The 20,202-nt window shown below is 41.2% G+C and overlaps 1 protein-coding gene across 1 annotated transcript in view; it reads right to left on the bottom strand.

Moving 5' to 3' along the window:
• The window catches only part of LOC123361802 (ephrin type-A receptor 6-like), a 328,870-nt gene extending 309,062 nt beyond the window's left edge, over positions 1–19,808 (bottom strand). Inside the window, exon 1 of the mRNA XM_045001950.1 lies at positions 19,682–19,808. Within this exon, the coding sequence (XP_044857885.1) occupies positions 19,682–19,784 (103 nt within the window). The 5' untranslated portion in view covers positions 19,785–19,808. The remainder of the gene's footprint in view (positions 1–19,681) is intronic.
• Between the last annotated feature and the right edge of the window lie 394 nt (positions 19,809–20,202).

Here is a 20,202-nt window from a genome sequence, read left to right as displayed (position 1 = left end):
TTAGTTCCTGGAGGAGCTGTGACAACCCTTCCCCACCTTGGAGTTGCACACAATCCCTGGCCCACAGCATTATATAACACTTTCATAAACTTAATACAATATGCTGCCCCAAAGACACTGCATGCGATTGCCGTATTTGTCATATCCCTCACTCAGGGAAATGAGCTAAGTTTTTCACAGATACAGCTGAACTCCATCTCTACTTCATGAGCCCAGCCACCATATGACACCCCCACGTGCTCTAATTAAAAACAATTAAACTTTTTTAAACAATTTGTTTATATGCATTTTTGTCAGGCTCAGAACCTTGCAAAGCTGTACAAATCCACACAGCTATACCATGATGAAACATACAGGTGTTCGCACATATGGTGGGGTTGTTTGCTATTTTTTTAAATAAAAATAAAAGATTGCAAATCAGAATGCTCATTTAAGAGAAACTCTAAGAGGAAGTCAATAGGCTTAACCCTTTCCTCTTCTTTCTATCAATTTACTTATCTACTGCCATTATGTCTTACTGCCTATAAAAGAAAAGTCTCTTTCTTTATATTTTGTCAGCTTTATTCATGAAACTTTGTATAACTTTACAGCAATAAAAATTTAAAAAAAAGTCTTTTTGTTTCTTAAAGTACACAGAAATTTACTTTTACATTTGCTTTCAAAATAGCACCTTGATGAAGTCCAGCACCATAGTGGGATGCTTATAAGTGTGTTCTTCTTGCATCTTGAGTTGCTGAACATATGAATTGGATTGTGCTTATTCCTCTGCTTTGTTCTTCATTTTAATAGTCTCTTTACTGTAGAGTGCTAGTTTGATAACTCATCATAAATCCTTGCATATTAAAATCTGATTCTTGTTTTTCCAGAAAGAGTGTTTTCTTCTTTTACTTGCATTTAAAATTAGAACACAAAAATCTTTATAACATATGGTGCATTTAGACCAAAATTTTCAAACTTGAGTGCCTAAAATTAGTTAAACACATCTAAGTTCCTAAGTGAATAGCCTTATTTAATGAGGTGCTGAGTAATTGTCAAATCAGAGTTGTCAGTGCTCAGCAGCTCTGAGAATCAGGCCACTCATTTACATATCCAAATAAGGACTGTCATGACTAATTTGGCATCCAGGTTTGCAAATGATCATACAGTATTAGTTCTATACTTCTGCTATCTATGACTAACTTTAAACACAGGGCCATGTTCTTAACTTCCTTCCATGAATTTGCCTGAATTTCTATACCTGGGAGTTTTGTATTTTGCAGGTGTCTTGCCTTACATTAATGAAAATCTATCTCTGCCAACTCTGACATGTGTGGTTCCTGGTGAACATGTCTAATTGCACAAGGACTAGTAGGGAGAAAGTCCACAGAATCAAGCCCCAATATAAACATATGTCCTACTAAGAAAATACCAGCCAAGGTCAAAGAAATCTTACACAATTCTCCCTAGCTCACCAGATTCTGGTAATAAAAAAGACCCCGATCAGAAAAGCATTTTCACTCTTTCTATAGGATATATACAGAGAGGGGCTTCTCTGACCATCTGGGTCCCAGTGGGCAAATCAACCTGATAGCAAATAGGTATTGGGTGAAGAGCATGCCATGGTGGAGCTATATGCTCACAATAACTTGCCATTCACAAGAGATGAGCAGATGGATTCTGTACTAGCTGAATCTTTCCAAGCCCTTTTCAAAGGTAGCCCAAGTAGAGTACATTGCAGTAACCTAACCTAGATATTACAGTTGCATGAATCAATGTGGTGAGATACACATGGAAAAGCACCAGTCAGCTTCCATGCTAATTATGGTGGGAAAAGGCAGTACAGTAGAAACCACAGATGTTACTTGAGAGTCCATATGCACAAATGGATTCAAAATGACCCCATGACAGAAAACCTTATTAGCAAATGTCATGGAGGAATTCCACTAAAAGGTACACTCAGGCCTACTCAAGGTTTCAAACATCATGTTAGTCCTCCCCTCGCCCCCCAAAGACTGGCTTAAAAGTAATAAGTTTTTTAAAAATATTTTATTGGGGTTCTTTTTATTTACCTTCTGGCATTGGAATGTTTAGGGTTTATGTTTTCAAGTTTTTCCCTGCAACCATGAAGGCTAGAAAAGTACTTGTTTTAATGAAAACTGAGATTCTTGGGTAATAACCTAAGAAAAGCACAAAATATTGTGTGACTCGATAAAATTGTGAGAGTTGGAAACAGGAACACCCACAGTTCCTGGCCATTTCCGTTGTATTCTTCCCTTTATTATCAGCTATGCTTCCTCATTATCTGGATTAAGCATAAATTGCTTTATTTTACTTATTTACTCATCTCCTTCAGAGACCATCAGGTGTAATGAAAAGTCAAATTGTATGTCATATTGGAGACACCATCTAAAACACGGGTCTCAAACATGCGGCCCGCCACGTTATTTTCTGTGGCCCATGAGCTCCTCGCAGCCCCCCCCCCCGCCCTCCTCCAGCGTTAACACCTAGAGCGGCTCTTGTTGTGTATTTGGTTGTCATGGTTTTGTTGCTATGGCAACTGAGTTAGATTATTATGGGTTAGCTCAACCGGTTTCAACCGGCTGAGGGTACTCTCTGTATATATGTAAATAAAATGGAGGTTTTGGTTAGCTGCCTGCTCTCTGGCCTCAAGTGATTGCTTCCTACACCGGCTGCCCCAAGGATATAACACTGGCGACGAGGGTGAGACTCCGGTGCTGCTCCAGTAACAGAAGGAAGTAGAAGTTAAGGTAAAGAACAAACAAACAAAAAAGCTGCTTGTTTGCACTGACTGTGAAAGTGAAACTAAAAATCATGGCTACTCTGACCAGGCCCCTGGAGCCTTTTGATGAGAATACAGAGCAGTGGCATGTGTATACTGAGCGTTTTGAGCTTTTTGGTATTGCAAATGACATTACAGAAGCGAAGAAGGTGCCAATATTCTTAACTGTTGTAGGGGCTAAAACCTACTCTCTGCTACGCAGCTTACTACACCCTGTTAAGCCTGAGACTAAATCTTACAGTGACATTGTGGAAATCCTGGGGTCTCATTTCTCCCCAAAACCACTGGTAATTGCTGAAAGATATAGGTTCCACAAAAGAGACCAAAAGGAAGATGAAACAGTTGTACAATTTGTAGCCATTTTAAAAAAGCTAGCAGAACACTGTGAATTTAAAGAAATGTTACATGATGCCCTGCGTGACAGGTTAGTGTGTTGCCTGTACAGTGAAGCTATACGGAAGCGCCTACTGACAGAGGCTCAGCTTACCTTACAGAAGGCTGTTGATATTGCTGTCTCCATGGAACTGGCTACAAGGGAGGCACAATACATCGGTGCACCCCCTAGGGTGCAAAAAGTGTCACAAGAACCGACCCACAAAACTGTGCAGAGTCAAGAATGTTACCGCTGTGGTAAGCCGGGTCACCAGGCATCAGAATGCTGGTGTAAGGACCTGGTGTGTCGACACTGTGGCAAAAAGGGACACATTGAGTGTGCCTGTAAACAAAAGAAAAAGAGGCCTGTGGTCTGGCCGACAAAAAGAGGAACCCTGCATACCCTAGAGCAGACCCAGGATGATCATGGTGACACCTCATCGCAAGAGGAAGTGCCACTGCATGTTTTGTCTTTGGCAATGGGCTCACATGAATACTGGGTAACCCTGTTATTGGATGGCAAACGTATACGCATGGAACTGGACACCGGTGCAGCCGTCTCACTGATCTCCGAGACTGTGTATAAAGAAAAGCTACAGCATCTTCCGCTTAAGGCAACAAAAACTGTTCTGAAGACGTATACGGGAGAAGCTGTGCCTATGCTGGGCACTACTGATGTTAAGGTGGAGCTCAATGGACAGGTGGCTAAATTGCCACTGTTTGTGGTGAGAGGTAACTACCCAGCCTTAATGGGTAGGTCTTGGCTTGGGAAGATTCAACTGAACTGGGCAGAAGTGCACCGGATGACTAAAGAAGAAACCAGTCTAACCCCTATACTAAGGAAACATGCTGCTGTTTTTGGAGATGATTTGGGAAGTATGAAGGGAATCACTGTGACATTGAACATTAAACCTGGCAGTCCACCAAAATATCTGAAAGCCCGAACTGTGCCATATGCCATCAGGCCAAAAGTTGAAGCAGACCTGGAGCGCCTGGTCTCCAATGGAGTCCTAATACCAGTTACCCATAGCTCATGGGCCACTCCTATCGTTCCAATCGTGAAGAAAGATGGCTCTCTCCGGATTTGCGGTGATTTTAAAGTCACTGTCAACCCAGTGTTGTGTGCAGAGCAATACCCGCTTCCCCGCATCGATGACCTCTTCGCAGGCCTGGCTGGGGGACAAAAGTTCAGTAAGATTGATCTGAGTCAAGCATATTTACAGATGCACGTCGATGAAAAGTCCCAAGAGCTGTTGACTATTGTGACTCATAAGGGGCTTTATCGATACTGTCGTCTACCCTTCGGAATAACATCTGCTCCCGCCTTGTTCCAGAGGGCTATGGACCAGATCTTGTGTGGCTTGTCAGGAGTTCAGTGCTATCTGGATGATATCCTGGTCACTGGAAGAAATGAAGAGGATCACTTAAAGAATTTAGAGGCTACCCTACAAAGACTGGAAGAGTATGGCCTACGAGTTCGCAAAGACAAGTGTGAATTCTTCAAGCCCTCTGTTGAATATTTGGGACACATCATTGATTCTTCAGGTCTTCATAAGGCCCCTGCAAAAGTTAAAGCTATTGTGGAGGCCCCCACCTCGAAATGTAAGCCAGCTGCGCTCGTTTCTAGGACTCCTGAACTATTATGGAAAGTTCATCTCACAGTTAGCCACACTGCTAAAACCACTTCATGAGCTCCTTGGGCAGAACAAGGCCTGGAAGTGGACTGAAGCCTGTGATGTTGCGTTTAACAAAGCTAAGGATGCATTGCTAAATTCTGAAGTTCTAACGCACTTTGATCCATCCTTACCACTGCAATTGGCATGCGATGCCTCCCCTTATGGAGTGGGAGCAGTCGTGTCACATATTATGCCTTCAGGAGAAGAGAGACCTATTGCTTTTGCTTCACGCACTCTAAGCAAAGCAGAAACTAACTACGCCCAAATCGAACGTGAGGCATTAGGAATTGTTTTTGGAATTCGGAAGTTTCATCAGTACCTGTTTGGGCGAAAATTTACTCTTCTCACAGACCATCGACCTCTGACATCAATTTTTGGACCTTACACAGGCATTCCCCCATTAGCTGCTAGTCGTATGCAACGTTGGCCATTGTTACTTTCAGCACACACATATGAAATCAAATATCGGAAATCCACTCTACACGGCAATGCAGATGGCCTCTCAAGGTTGCCTTTGCCGGTCAAACACCAAGATAGTGCCCACAAGGAAATCTTCTACTTTGAACAGGTAGAGAATACACCCATCTCTGCTACTCAGATAAAGAGGGCAACTCGCGTTGACCCAGTATTGTCCCACGTTATGGACCTGGTGATGCATGGAACATCTCGACAAACCTCTCCGGTCTCATCTGACCTTGTTTCCTACATGTCCAAGTGGACGGAGTTATCGGTCCAATCTGGTTGTTTGTTGTGGGGGAGACGTGTCATTATTCCGCCACCACTGAGATCACAGATGTTAGAACAGCTACATTCCGGTCACTGTGGAATAGTGCGCATGAAGGAAATTGCACGAAGCTATTTTTGGTGGCCTGGACTGGACAGCGCTATTGAAGAGAAGGCAAAAGCTTGTATGTCATGTCAGGGTGTGAGGAATGCACCCCAGTGGGCACCCCTACACCCATGGGACTGGCCTGAAAACCCGTGGCAACGTATTCACGTTGACTTTGCTGGCCCCCTTGAAGGAAGCATGTTCTTGGTGACAATAGATGCCCATTCTAAATGGCCAGAAGTCTCTATAATGCAGTCCACTTCTGCAGAGAGTACTATCCAAAAACTACGAGGACTCTTTAGTCGTTTTGGTCTGCCAGAACAACTTGTGAGCGACAACGGACCGCAGTTCGTTTCTCAGGAGTTTCAAAATTTTATGAAAGCAAATGGGATACACCACATCACATCAGCACCATATCATCCATCCACCAACGGATTAGCTGAAAGATTTGTGCAGACAATGAAAAACGCTTTGAAATCAGCAAGGGGACAACACTCCATTCAAAAGCGTCTGGATACCTTTTTACTTTCCTACAGAAACACACCTCATGCTATGACCCACGCATCTCCGGCCTTTCTAATGATGGGACGACAGTTGCGCACTTGCTTTGATCCTGAAACCTTCTGAACCCGACAAATTGTGCAACATCAGCAGCAATATCAAGTCATCAGACGGGCACCCAGAGCAAAAGACCGAACCTTTAGCCCGGGACAGCCAGTTTTGGCTCGGAATTATACTTCCAGAGCTAAATGGGTTCCGGCCACAGTCATCACTCAAACAGGACCTGTTTCCTACACAGTCCGGACTGCAGAGAATCTTACCTGGCGGCGACATGTAGATCAGCTGTTGCCAGGTCATGCCAGTCCTCAGGACCAATCTGCAGTTGAGGGGTCTGACTTCACCTCTTCTGGTGAGGGATTGAATCACGAGTCACCTGTTTCTGACTGTTCTCCTCCATTACTGCCGGCGGCTGAGATACCCCTTTGCCCAGCACGAGCTGATACCTCCTCACCTGTTCGTGCTGCGGACCCTGAGCCCCTAGTGCTTTCGGGTGCAATAACACCAGTAGTTCGCCGTAATCCACCTAGAGACAGAAGGCCTCCTCATCGGCTGGATCTTTAGCTAGGGCGAACCCACGGTTATGGGGCAAAATAATCCCCAGGGTTTAGCCGGGAATGGAGGCAGTCTACCCTCCTTCTCTAGTCTAGTGTGTGTTTTATTTAGGGGATGTTCTTATTAGGGGGGGAGGAATATGTTGTGTATTTGGTTGTCATGGTTTTGTTGCTATGGCAACTGAGTTAGATTATTATGGGTTAGCTCAACCGGTTTCAACCGGCTGAGGGTACTCTCTGTATATATGTAAATAAAATGGAGGTTTTGGTTAGCTGCCTGCTCTCTGGCCTCAAGTGATTGCTTCCTACACCGGCTGCCCCAAGGATATAACAGCTCTGGCCCAGCGTGCACTGGGGGCAGGGCAGGCTCCCTCCTGCCTGCCTGCCCTGCCCTGCCCCCGCGCTGCTCCGGGAAGCGGACAGAACCTGGGGGAGGAGAGGCACGGGGGTGTGTGTTGATGTTGCTTCAGGCACCGTCCCCAGCAGCTCCCATTGGCTGCGGTTCCCCATTCCCAGCCAATGGGAGCTGCTGGGGGCGATGCCTGAAGCAACAGCAACACCCCCCCTGCTCCCCTGCTCCACCACATTCTAGCCACTTCCCGGAGCGGCACGGGGACAGGGCAGGCAGGCAGGCAGGGAGCCTGCCCAGCCCCTGGTGCACGCCAGGCCACAGCCTGCCCCCCCCCGAACCTCTCCTGCAGTCGAACCCCCTGCCCTAAGCCCCTTGCCGCACCCTACACCTGACCCCCTGCCCTGAACCCCCTCCCACACCCCTCCTGCACCCCAACCCACTGCCCTGAGCCCCGCCACACCCCTCCTGCACTCCGATCCCCTGCCCTGACCCCCTGCCGCACCCCTCACCCCTCCTGTACCCCAACCACTGCCCTGAGCCCCCTGCCGCACTCCTCCTGCACCCCGATCCCCTGCCCTGACTCCCTGCCACACCCCTCACCCCTCCTGCACCCCACACCCCAACCCACTGCCCAGAGCCCCCTGCCGCACCCCGATTCCCTGCCCTGACCCCCTGCCACACCCCTCACCCCTCCTGCACCCCACACCCCAACTCCCTGCCCTGAGCCCCCTGCTGCACCTCTCCTGCACCCTGACCCCCTGCCCTGAGCCCCCACCACACCCCATATCCCTCCTGCACCCCCTGGGGGCAGGGAGGGGGCGGAGTTGGGGTGGGGATTTCGGGGAAGGGGTTGGAATAGGGGCAGGCAAGGGTGACTCGGGGCAGAGGTGGGGCCTCATGGAAGGGGTGGAGTGGGGGTGGAGCTGAGTGCAGTGCGGGGTAGGTGTCAGTAATGCGGCACTCAGGCCAATGTACTAGTCCTCATGTGGCTCTCATGGTCATTTGAATTTGAGACCCCTGATCTAAAACATCTTTATCCTCTGTACATGCACATTAAACAGGAAGGGTGACAAGGAGGATGCCGATGCAACCTATATGTAAAGGCCCTCAGTGAGAACGACTACAGTCTGGTTGAGGAAGCTGCAGTTTGATTGCCTGGTTGGGACATTTTGATGATCTCATGATTGTGCACCAATTCAAAATGGTACACAGTTGGGACTACTTCACTCAAGCAAAAACTATTCCCCTCAACCCATTATACATAAATAGGGAAGAGCAAAATAAACCCACTGCTGTTTAACTAATTCAAAAACATATCCATAGAGATTTTAGGGTCAAAGGCAGTTACACTTGTAACTTTCTCTCTCTGTTTTTAACAACCGGTCCCTCTCTGCCTTTTCCCACAGATATTCTCTCCCCTAGACCACTGCTTTAGAAACTGAAGTGCCATGAAAACCCTGACTATTCAGTACAAATGCTGTTGGGGCTTGGGAGAGGTGGAATTAAAACATTTACAGATAAACTAAGGATGTTCAATAGCATTTTTTGTTCCTGGGGACAAACAGGAGGGGGACCTTGCAAACACTAAAAGTGAATTTAATAAAACAAGAAGATATTTTCATAGTGAAAGTATGGAAGAAGCTTGAGAACAGGAACAATCAAAAATATTCTTAATATTCTAAACTACCATTTGTCACTTGTAAATGAGAAAATGTCACCTGTGAGGATGGAGATTAAAGGAGGAAGTGCCAAGATGCAATTCGTGGCTTCTTCAGCCATTTTTAACTAGCTCCTGGAAAAGCTAACCTAGGAGATTTTGACAAAGTCTTTCACAAGAGGCTAGAAAGCAGACTAAGCAGTAATGGAGTGAGAGGATCAAAAACTGTCTTGGATCAAAAACTGGTTAAGAGACAAGAAGATTAGGAATATAGTATCACTGTTCATTATGACACCGCTTAACAGTAAGGTGCCATAATGTTCCATACTAGGACCAGTGTTTGATATGTTTATTAAAACCACAAGCAGTGGTTTAATGCTGTTTCACTATAGAGCTGATTCTCCTCTAGTTTAAATCAGTGTAATTCAGGAGTAACTTCACTCAGTTCAATAGAACAACAGTACAAATAAAATTGGTGTGAGAGGAAAAATGAGGCCATAAGGGTCTTTGGATTCACCTAAATATTCTAGCAATATAAAATTTAATATAACAAAAATATTAGATTTCACATATGACAATGTATATTATAAAACATTCAACCCTTTAGGCTAATCTCTGAACAATTAGATGAGCTTTTTGCTAATTTTATTATCATTTCTTCATTAACCTTTACAATATATGCACAATGATCTATATGAACTAAGAATAGAGGTACTGTTGCAAATTAGGAGGAAGATTGTCTTGTCAGTAAATTTTAACATTCTAGATCTGCAGTGCTAAATGTCAACATCTAATCAAGCCTAATCTATTATTGATTTTCTTTTTTGTTTTCAAAATATCCATCTGTGGCACCAATTTCAATCATCATATATTTCTTGAGGCACATCTCCCAAGTATAAAATACATGATCTATCAGACTGTAGTTATTAAAAATAATTCCCCAATTTACTCTAATATGATGGAAAACCAGTAATGCTAAAGCTGCAGGACATTATTTAAAAAGAAAACTACTTATTACAAAATTAGAAAGGAAAATGATAAATAGTGAAGTGTACAGATTAAATATTACAGGAACTTGTGATGTACAATGGCAACAAAATGGATGCTATATTATTTAAGGACTAGAACTGAGGAAGGAAAAGGGAAGTGAATTACATGCATCATTATCATAGTTAATACAAGGAAATCTTGGTATTTACTGGTGAAAAAAGGACTCCTGAATTCTAATCTCAACTCTACCACTGAATCACTATGTGATCTTAGTCAAATCACAATCACTCTATGCCTTGGTTTATTCATCTGTGAAATTGATATCTTTTTCCTATATTAATGTTTGTATAGAGAGTATGTTCAGATGAAAGACACTCTATACATGCTAAATTAGTATATGTACATACAGTCTAGTTACTAAAGTTTCTTATATAATTTATAGTTTATAATTTTATTATTGGTAGGGCTGACAGCGCAGCCTATAGTTAAAGGTGCCCAACACTTTCCATTACAACACTCTGTTTACAGTCGCTTATAACTTTGACCCAGAGGAAGGCTAGTCACGTCTCTAGAGTCTGTGGTAGCTGCCAGCTTGCATACTTCTCTGAAGTCAGGACTCCTGCTGTAACTTACTGAGAAGCTTCCAAAATAAGCCTCTCCTTCTCTTAAACCTTCAAAGGCCCCGCCTCTTCTGGTTGAGGCCCCGCCCCGCTCAGGACTCTGGAATACTGGTAAATTTTTTAAGTTATTTTCACCCCTGAATAGAGGCTTGTTGGGTTGAAGCCTAGGTATGGTAAATCTGGGCATAAAGCAAAGAAGTTGCCTGGTCAACAACTTAAGACAAATAGATGACAATTAAGCCTTCACCAAAACTCAATTTTTGTTATTGGCCTTAACAAAATTAATATTTTTTAAAATAAAACCTACACAAATCAGCGTACACAGACAAGGAAGTGCACAATTTTGTCTTGTTAGAAATGATTTTGAAAACTATGCAGTGTAATTTAAGCGATTCTTTTAGCTAATAATTGGGGGAAGGATGTTAATTGAGAAGGAGCGATTTAATAATTATATAGCTTTTTGTGAAGAATTGTAAATATTCCTTGGCAAACACATAAAAAAATGAATGAAATGCTCTGGATAATTTTATCTACTATTTTCTGTCACTTTATCAAAAGTTGGTTTCCAGAGAAAGTGTATAAAGACGTTATATGTCAGCTGAATTTTCTTGCATAAGGGCCTGATCCTACACCTATGTGTAGGTGAGGAACTTTACTCACACAGATTGTACTGGACTACTCACTATCAAGTGATCATGGTAATGCTAATGTAAACAGGCCCTTTTCCTAAACTGCTTTACAAAAATCAGTCCACACATGATCTAGAGTCAAAGCTCACTATTTCTGGGATTTGGCTTTAACAACAAAGGAATCAATATGGTAACATTCAGGTCCAAACTTCTCCTTTGGTTACGCTGCCCCAGAACTGCCTTCTTTGGGATTGTTGTTTCCACACCCTAGGTCTTCTCCCTCAGAGACCTATTCCCACCTTATTTATATCCAGTGGCCTAAATGATTTCACAGAACTTATTCAACCCTTTCCCAACAAGATCAACATCTGCTAAGAGCCAAAATCTTCCCTCTTGTCACTTTCTTCCCACCAGAAAAAAGAATTTTATTAGAATAAAGGACAGAGTATTAGCTCTCAAGCTACCAATGCCTGTTTCATTCCAGCGTTTTAACTAGATCCTTTCCCATCCCCTAATACTGCCTGACTTCCTGCTACAACTTTTAAGGAACAAGCACACACACTTGCTTATACTCCTGTGAGTGAAGTTGCTCACAGACATAAGTCATAAGCATTGAGAGGCCAGAGCTATCCAGTCTTCACTAAGTTTTCCTTAGTTTTGGAGCCATTGGGATTACAAAAGCAAACAAAGAGCAGGAATAAAACTGGGAAAAGAATCATACAATAATGTCACTTGCAGATGACAGCCTAATACTAAATTTAACAACCAATGTATCGTTATACAAAAATATGCATTGAATTTGACCAACTATCTAGAAATAGAGTGGGATAATATTAATTGGATGTTAAAAAATAAAATTGCAAAACTGAAGCTAACAGAGAGGTAAAATATTAAGCTGACTATTAAGCTACACAGAGAATTAAAATAAATGAAGGAGAATTGGAGGAAATTATAGCAAAAAGAATTGCAGAGATTGGAACTTTTTAAATGTACTATATGTTCTACAAGTATCATAACAATAACGACAACTTTACAGTTTGATTATATATTGCAAACACTGCTGCTGTTCAAGGCATTCAAACACTGCCAGCCTCCATCCTGGCCTTCACTTCCAAGCTTTACTTCCCCAGTCCTACCCTGCAATTCACCAGACCCGGTTTTTGTCCCCTCTGCATTTGAATCAGATGGTTTCCCCCTCCACACTGCCTGGGTGCTGGCAGGGATTCACTGAGAAAACAGGAGAGACAGGCTCCCTGCTCTCAGTTCTGGTACCCAGCCTGGAATAGCCATTTTTATAGGGAAAGTCTGACTTTTTCCTGTAGTCCTCAGCAGGAGGGAACATGCTCTACTGGACTGTGGAGATAATGTATACGCAGTCCGATCATGTGTATAAGCTGCGAGGGGGTTTAGCATGTTCAGTTGCTCTGTGGGGCTGGCACATGCATAGTCTGGTCAGCACCAGGAGGTATGAGATGAAGGAACATGCTCAGTGTCTGTGGGGATGGCACATGCACAATTAAATCAACACTAGGAGCCACCAGAGGCTTGAGCATGCTCAATTAGGGTGGAATCTTTTGGGGTTTAGCTGCTAAGCACTGGCAAGTCTACAATGAACATGTGTGAACTGCAATTTTTCAAAGGTCTCTAATTTGACAACATATGGAAAGATTTTCAGAGGGACAGCAATACGCAAAGCCCACACCTGCCAAATTTCATGATATGTTCCAAAGCACAGGGATGCAATAACTTTCCAAAGAAAAGGTTGTTTTTAATGTTTCAAAAATATTGGCAATGTATTTTTTCATAACCTCATTTTTGGGGACAGATGAATCAATTTGACTGAAATTTTCCAAATAAATTCACCCTGAGACATTCATCCACATGGTAAATATTAGCTCAAACAATTACAGTTTGGCAAAGTTTTATAAGAAATTGAAAACTGGGTCTGAAACTGGGAAGTGTTGGGCAACCTTAATAAGCAATACTATGAGCTGTGCCTCTATTATAGTTAATATTCTATATTATGTTTCCATATTATTGAAACTAAATGTTTCTATGGCTTCAAATAAAAAATATTCAGAATGTGTGTTGTGGGAAATTTTAGCTTTTTTGTTCTGATTCAGACCCAAATAAATTTTGAAGTGTCAGAATTTCTCACAGAAAGGAAATTCCATTTTTTGACCAGTTCTAATTCGTACACCAAAGAAATTTGTGAATTTTGCAGTTATTGTGCAAATCAGCTGAACTTTAAGATACATATGGATAATATTTAGTACCAGGTGATGCTCAGAGGTTGAAGGGGCTTAAAATGCAGTAGAGCCAGTTGAACAGTGGAAAAATATTTACAGAAAACTACCAAGTGGTAGAAAAATTATGAATTACTTAGCTAATGCTATTTGACTGCTTATAGAGCTGACTAAATAGTGAACAAAATTAGTCATTAATAACTGTTCCATGAAAACCATGCCAAGAGTTATAATGAATATTTTCAAATTATTCAACCAGCTCTATATTCTGCAGACTTTGTTGGAATTTAGTCCAAATGCATAGACTTGAGACAACAAATGCTAGAGATGCTTAGACATCATACATCAGACATGTACTGAACAATGACACATCAGCAAAACATTCCAGAGTTGCTAGAACTACAAACAAAAAAAGACTTCAGGTCAGATTGTACTCTCAGATATATAAACAGGCCTCAGGCAGAAGACACTTGTGAAATGAGCACTTGAGTTGAAGCAGAATTTACCAGTGAACTGTACTCAGCAATATATACACCTTAGAAGTAATACTCTAAATTAAATGGAATCTCACAGGAATAAATGAACAGAATCTCTAATGCCTACTAATAATGAACAGTGTTATTCTTAGACATGGGAAAGACAAGAATGGTGCATCCACAAATGAATTCATTGAAACATTGGAACAAAATCATAATTGGAATGAAGAACATCAATGGAAAAAAGAAGAAGGTTGGATTACCTTGCTACCAGGCACTAAAAGTTCCATAGTATGCTTAGGTTTGTTTCACAAGACCTATTTTCCATAAAACCATGTTGACTGACATTACATCCCTATCCTTTAATTTTTATTAATTATGTCCAGTATTAACGTTTCCATTATTTTCTCTAGGACTGATGTCAGGCTGACAGGTCTATAGTAACCCTGCTTGCCCTTTTTGAATATTGACAGAACATTAATACTCTTTCTGTCTTCTGGAATTTCCCTGGTATTGCAAGATTTATTAAAAATTGACATAAGCAGGCCAGAGATTTTCTCAGACAACTCTTTTAGGATTCTTGGATGCAAGTTATCAAGGCTTCTTGATTTAAAAAAATGTCTGTTCCTAGGAGACATGTTTAACATCCTCCTTGCTTATTAGTAAACTATAAAGTACTTTATCATCCTTGGGTGATACAATTACATCATCCTGCTCTTTCATTCCACTCCATTGATTAAATTCATCTTTATCCATCATAATGAAGTCTGAAAGAGAGTTACTTCATGATGTTACTTCTGAAGGTGTTTGGAAATTAAAGTACACTGGGTTCACTTTCACTACTGCCAAATAGAGATGAACTGAAAGTGCTAACAGCATTTAGAACCAATATTTTATGAAGTGTTCTCTTCAAATCTGTTTATCTCAGATATTCTAGACTACTAGATATATAAAGTTGCACGCGTATCTGATACTGAGAAGTTTCCAGTGCTGTCATTAGCACTCAAGATTATTATATGGCTCTAAGAAACTCTGGAACAGTTTAAGTTCTATAAAAATTATTGATAGCTTGAGGCAGAAATAATCTTGTTCTCATTATTCATTTTATGGTCTTTTAAAGGGAAGCTGTACACTTCTCCAAGATTGGTAGAGTTGCTTTTTTTCATTTTCCCTCATATTTTCCATAGTGACTTTAATGTTAACAAAAGGTATAGAGGGACAATCCAGAATGACAACCCCCCCTGCCTACAAGATAAGTACAATGTTGACAATAGGCAGCACAATTTTCCTCATACTGTCTCAAGTCCTGATGTGGAGGTAAACCTTGTAGTAGCAAGCAAGTAGTTCAATTTCTATACCCATTGACTCCATATGCTCATTATTCCTGTTTGTGATTTCAGCATGTGCAATTATGACAGTGTTGTATATGAGGTATGTATTTATCCATTAGGAAATTGATTTTTTTAAAAAATCCCCCAACTTCCTTCAGCTGATAATGACTACTAATCTGTCTCAGATTTCAAGTACTGACCTATAGCTGAAAGGCTCCATTATCTGTACTTTGAGCCAAGCTTTTCAATTTTACTGGGGGTGATGGGGAAGGGAAATCAATCTCATCATTAAAATTTGACATCATTTTGATACTGATCACTTGTGCTATGTGGACAAAGGATACAGTTTCTTTTTAAAAATAGCATGAAACAGACCAAGCTTGTACATTTCACAAGCTAGCAAAATGCATTGATACATAATATCCAAAAAGGTATATGACTTGCTCTTAAAGTTCACTGACATGCATGGAACATGCTATAAAATTCTGCAATCCCTGTCATTTTCTTCTTCTTTCTAAACTTTTGGTGACAGAAAATGGTAAATAACTTAATAGAGGGTGCAGCCCAGGAATTGTTGGCTCTGTCTTCTTCTAACATAAGATATTTTAAAAATATCTGGGATTGTTGAATAATTTGTTGAATGATCTGTTGTGACCCACATCTTCTAGACAAGTATATTTCTGATAAAGTGACTTGTAGTTTGGATGCTACTTTCTGTATCTTCAAGAATACAGCAGAAGTCTGCTCTGCGTTTGACAGCCAAACAACTAAGCAGTAATACAGGATAAAATCTAGTCTCATTTATGCAGCTAGCTAGTGGTTGGATATTGGTAGCTGATCAATGTGAGTCTGGACAAACATCCCACCCGAGATCCACCCAGTGAGGTCTATGTTGCAAGAATGCCTGTTTAAGGTTGATTTCTGATTCACTGCTTCTGCACAGAAATGTGTGGACAATTATCTCATCTGTCCACAGATCTTTTTAACAGCAGAAACTAGCTCTTAGGATAGTTGCAATTTATTTTTGAACTCACCACTCCATTAAGATAAATGAGTAAGTTCACTCCTCTGTCAATACTATTGTTTCAGTCTGCTTTGCTACAGATAGAACAAGACACCATGCATTGATTTACTGAGTGAAGGGTAAGAACCAAAGAGTCTAGGAACTATATTAAAAAATTAAAGGTTTCAGTCTGTGTTTTTTTTTAAAGGAAAAGAACCCTTCCATAGATTCAGAATAGGTATTTACTTAGTCCTTTATAAACTGGAGTATACTATTGACATGATACTGAAATACATCATTTCAGAGGATTAACTGCAAACACTGCATTAAAGGGTCTTTTCGTTGCCATGGTGGGATAGAGTAATTTATTTATTTTTTCTATTTTTCTCCTGGAAGAATATTCCTTTGTGATTCTTCTAGACTTTTGATATTAATGTTGACTTCACCATTTGCAAATATGAATTGAAAGATAAAAGGTCAAGGACATCAAATCTTAAAGCCAAACTCAAAACTCAATGGAAGTTAATCAGCCTTTTTTATTATGATTTACCCAACTCCATTTTCAAAATTAATATTCTGAAATGTTGCCATATGAAAACTTGAGTACAGCAATGTCTTATTATTTTTCTTTAGTGCACTACAGAAGATCTTGAAAATTTCTTATAGGTGCTTAACATTTGGGTTTCCAAATTTAAGTAACTGGTATTTTAATACTAATCCTTTGAGTGTGTTCATACAATGAATGACTTCCCCAGTGTAGCCAGATTTTCCATTCAATTCCACCTTGAGTTAATGCAATATTTCTTAGTTTTCACTCTGTTTTGAGAAAGTCTCCATTAAAACTAAATGTCATTGGATAACATTTTATTAAGCAGATGCTCTTATGTGTGCATTTTGGATTTGGGGCCTATTTTAGTCATTTTCAATTCATTATTAATATCAGATTGAGTAGGATTTTTTAACGGTGTGATTTTTATAATATAATCATGATGCTCAAAAATGACCTCTAGAGTACCGGAAGTTTTCACAAGAGAAGTGTAAAAGGAGAAATTATGAAACTGTTAGGAAATCCCAAAGTACTGTACTCAGCAAATAACTGGATATCCCAACATTGTTCATGACACTTATTAGCAAGATATATTCTTTCTTTGAATAAATCTATTGAAAGGCATTTAAAAAAACTTTCAAAAATATTTTTTTTAAAGAAACTAATTGTGGAGGAACTCTCTTTTGGGATAATTTGTTTTACTTAACTTTTTCTTCATAATTTTTGACCCTGTAAGGTAAACTATGCTTAAACATTATTGCCAACTTAATTACCCCTATACACATCAATTAGTAGATATTAATCTAATTTAAATTATTTCCTACAAAAATCTTTATCTTTAGTCCAAATAATCAGGCTTTAAATTTTTCAAAATGACTACAAACTTTGCTTTATTAACTACATATATATTTGTATGCCTGGATAGGCCTTGTAATATAGCAGACTTTAGTAAGCACTAGCAAGAAGGTGAGCTAAAAGACTAACAATATTGTGGTGCTATGGAAGATTTGTGTTTTCTATGGAAAAAAGGATATGTACTCAATGGTTTTGGTAAGGTTATAAATGTAAAAATCACAATACTTGAACTTTTAAAAAGTTTATTATAGAAGAGTCATTATCAACTTAATCTCTAATAATTTTTAAAAACGTGTATTAAGTATAGTTTCAGATACTATACCTGCCCCTGATTCCTCATGCAAATTTTTGCGTTATGATCACATTTTCCTGTGTCTAAAAATGTTATTTTTTCTTCTATTCTTGTGATAAAACTCCATTAAAATTTATTGTACTGAGGAAACATGAAATTGATTATGTTAGTGTTATCAAATGCATGATTTAAAAAAAATCCTTTCCTCTAATCTTTTCCTACTGTGGCAATCTCAGGTATTCCTTATAATGATAATGGTTAAAAATATTTCAGATAAACATTTTAGGATGTGTCCCTTTAAAACTGTCCTTCAACTACATCACATGAAGTTGAGTCATGCCAAAATATCCAAAACAGTTAAAGATTAAATATATCACACATGTCCTCCAGTATTTTGGCAGGAAAATAAAGTACATTAAGGACGCAGTTAAGGAAATTCTCTATTCTACTCAGATGTTGGATGGCATGCAATATAGTATGTTTCACCTTCAGCTATGTTTGTTTCCTTTTAATTTCTTTGACAAAATCTTAATGTGCCTTGAATACATAGTATATTTTCTATGGATCTTTTTAAATAGAGTGATTACTGTGTAGAGTCATTTTTTGGTACAGAGACTACATTTTAGCATGGACTACACTGTAGCCAAGGGGGTAAAATATATTGTGTCAAGTAATACATAAGTGGCATGTACCTGTGATAATATATTAAATAAGCATTTTGGGCAACCATGAATTGCCACGTGTGCAAAATAAGGTTTAAAATGTCATCTTGAGATCTTTCTATGATTTCTTAATAGAGGGAGCAGTCATCTCATTTTAGATGCTGTGAGCTTCCAAAAGTATTTTTGAATGTGCTTCTTGAGTTAAATAAGAGGAAAGCACATCTTATAATTCAAATTTTAAATAAAAATATGCTACCATTCTGTGCCAACTTTCAGCCTAGATCAAGTTCTACTGTATGTACAGTTATGTACTTATGAAAACAGACATTGATAAAGAAAGCCCGATACGATCTTAATTACGTCAAGACTAAGATTCTTTTCTACACTACATATTCTGATATTGCTATCATAGGGCAAAAAAGTCCCCTTAATACCACACCAATTTCATTCAGGATGGCACACTTTTCTAGTCATTGTATTTTAGGGTTCAGTCTTATCCCTTTTGAAACCCAAGGGAGTTTTTTTGTGGACTTCAGAGGGTATGATTGGTCCCTTACTGCAAAATAAAACAGTTCTAATATTCAACCTCCCCCCACCTCAAACACACACTACATGCTTCCTTTCCAGAAACACTAAGTTTTAAAGAGAGGCATCTACTTGCCTTTGAGGGAGTTACCTGCCAAATCATGCATAGAGAACAAACGAAGAAGACAGGTATTTCTGTTTCCTAGTATCTGTACCAGAAACAGTCAACCCACCCAAGAGAAATCCCTACAAAGACGACACAGGTTGTATTTTACCGAAATGGGCAGAATATTTAATCTATTTGCTGCCTGTATCCATAGATCTCACTTGAGCCAAAATAACAGTATGTAGGTAACATGTGAACTTAAAGAACGGAGGTCTTCACAAGTTTCATTGAGGTTTTTAATCAGTGCCACGTTTCCTGCTCACTGAGAGCATTTCCTCCGAGAGCCCTGGACCAGCCACTGTCGGTGGGGCTGCGGAATCCCCCTGAACTTGTTCCTCTTCTTGGTGCTCGAGAGTTCGAACATCGCCCTTCAGTCCCCGAAGTGGGGCAACCAATTCGCCCTCTTAGAAGAGGGAAAGCGAAGTACCCCCAGCCGTGCAGGATAAGCATATTGCTCCCGTCATTGCCATGGCTACTGCCAGCACCCGACTGCCAGAGCCAGGTGCCTAGAGGTAAGAAAAGTTGATCTGAGCAAAGCCCACCCCGCCGCGCCTCCCTTTACCTTGGTTGCTGGAGACTTGGCTGCAGCCCGCCGGACACGCCGTCAGCAAAGGGAAGAACAGGCCAAATTTCCAGAGCAAACCTCTCGCTTCACAACCCCCCATGGCTGGTGCCGGCGCCCCCTGGTCCTGGTCCTGGTCCTGGTCCTGGTCCCGGGAAGGCGGGGCGGGCTTCAGGTCCCCTTCCTCCTCCAGGCCAGTGGGAAACGCTGCTGCCCCCAACGCCGGAGGGCAGGGTCCAGTCGGCCAGGTGCCTCGGATAGGGCTGCCGCCAGGTGCTGCAGAGGCTGGAGTAATTGCATCCGCTGGCGGGGTCCCGGGGCGGCCGAGGGAGGAGTAGCCACAGCGGCCAGAGGGCTGGAGCTGCCGTCCCGGCGGGGGGGGCCCTGGAGCGCAGCCGCTGGCGGGAGCCGGGCCCGCTCCGGGAACTTTGCCTGGGGCGTGGGAGCTCGCTGCCCTCCCGCCCGGGCTGCCGCCGCCAGCCCCGTCAGCCCCGCAGCAGCTTCGGCACCAGCCCCCACAG

This window comes from Mauremys mutica, chromosome 1, assembly GCF_020497125.1.
Source record: "Mauremys mutica isolate MM-2020 ecotype Southern chromosome 1, ASM2049712v1, whole genome shotgun sequence".
Classification (NCBI taxonomy): domain Eukaryota; kingdom Metazoa; phylum Chordata; order Testudines; family Geoemydidae; genus Mauremys; species Mauremys mutica.
This window is presented reverse-complemented; position numbering and strand designations above follow the sequence as displayed.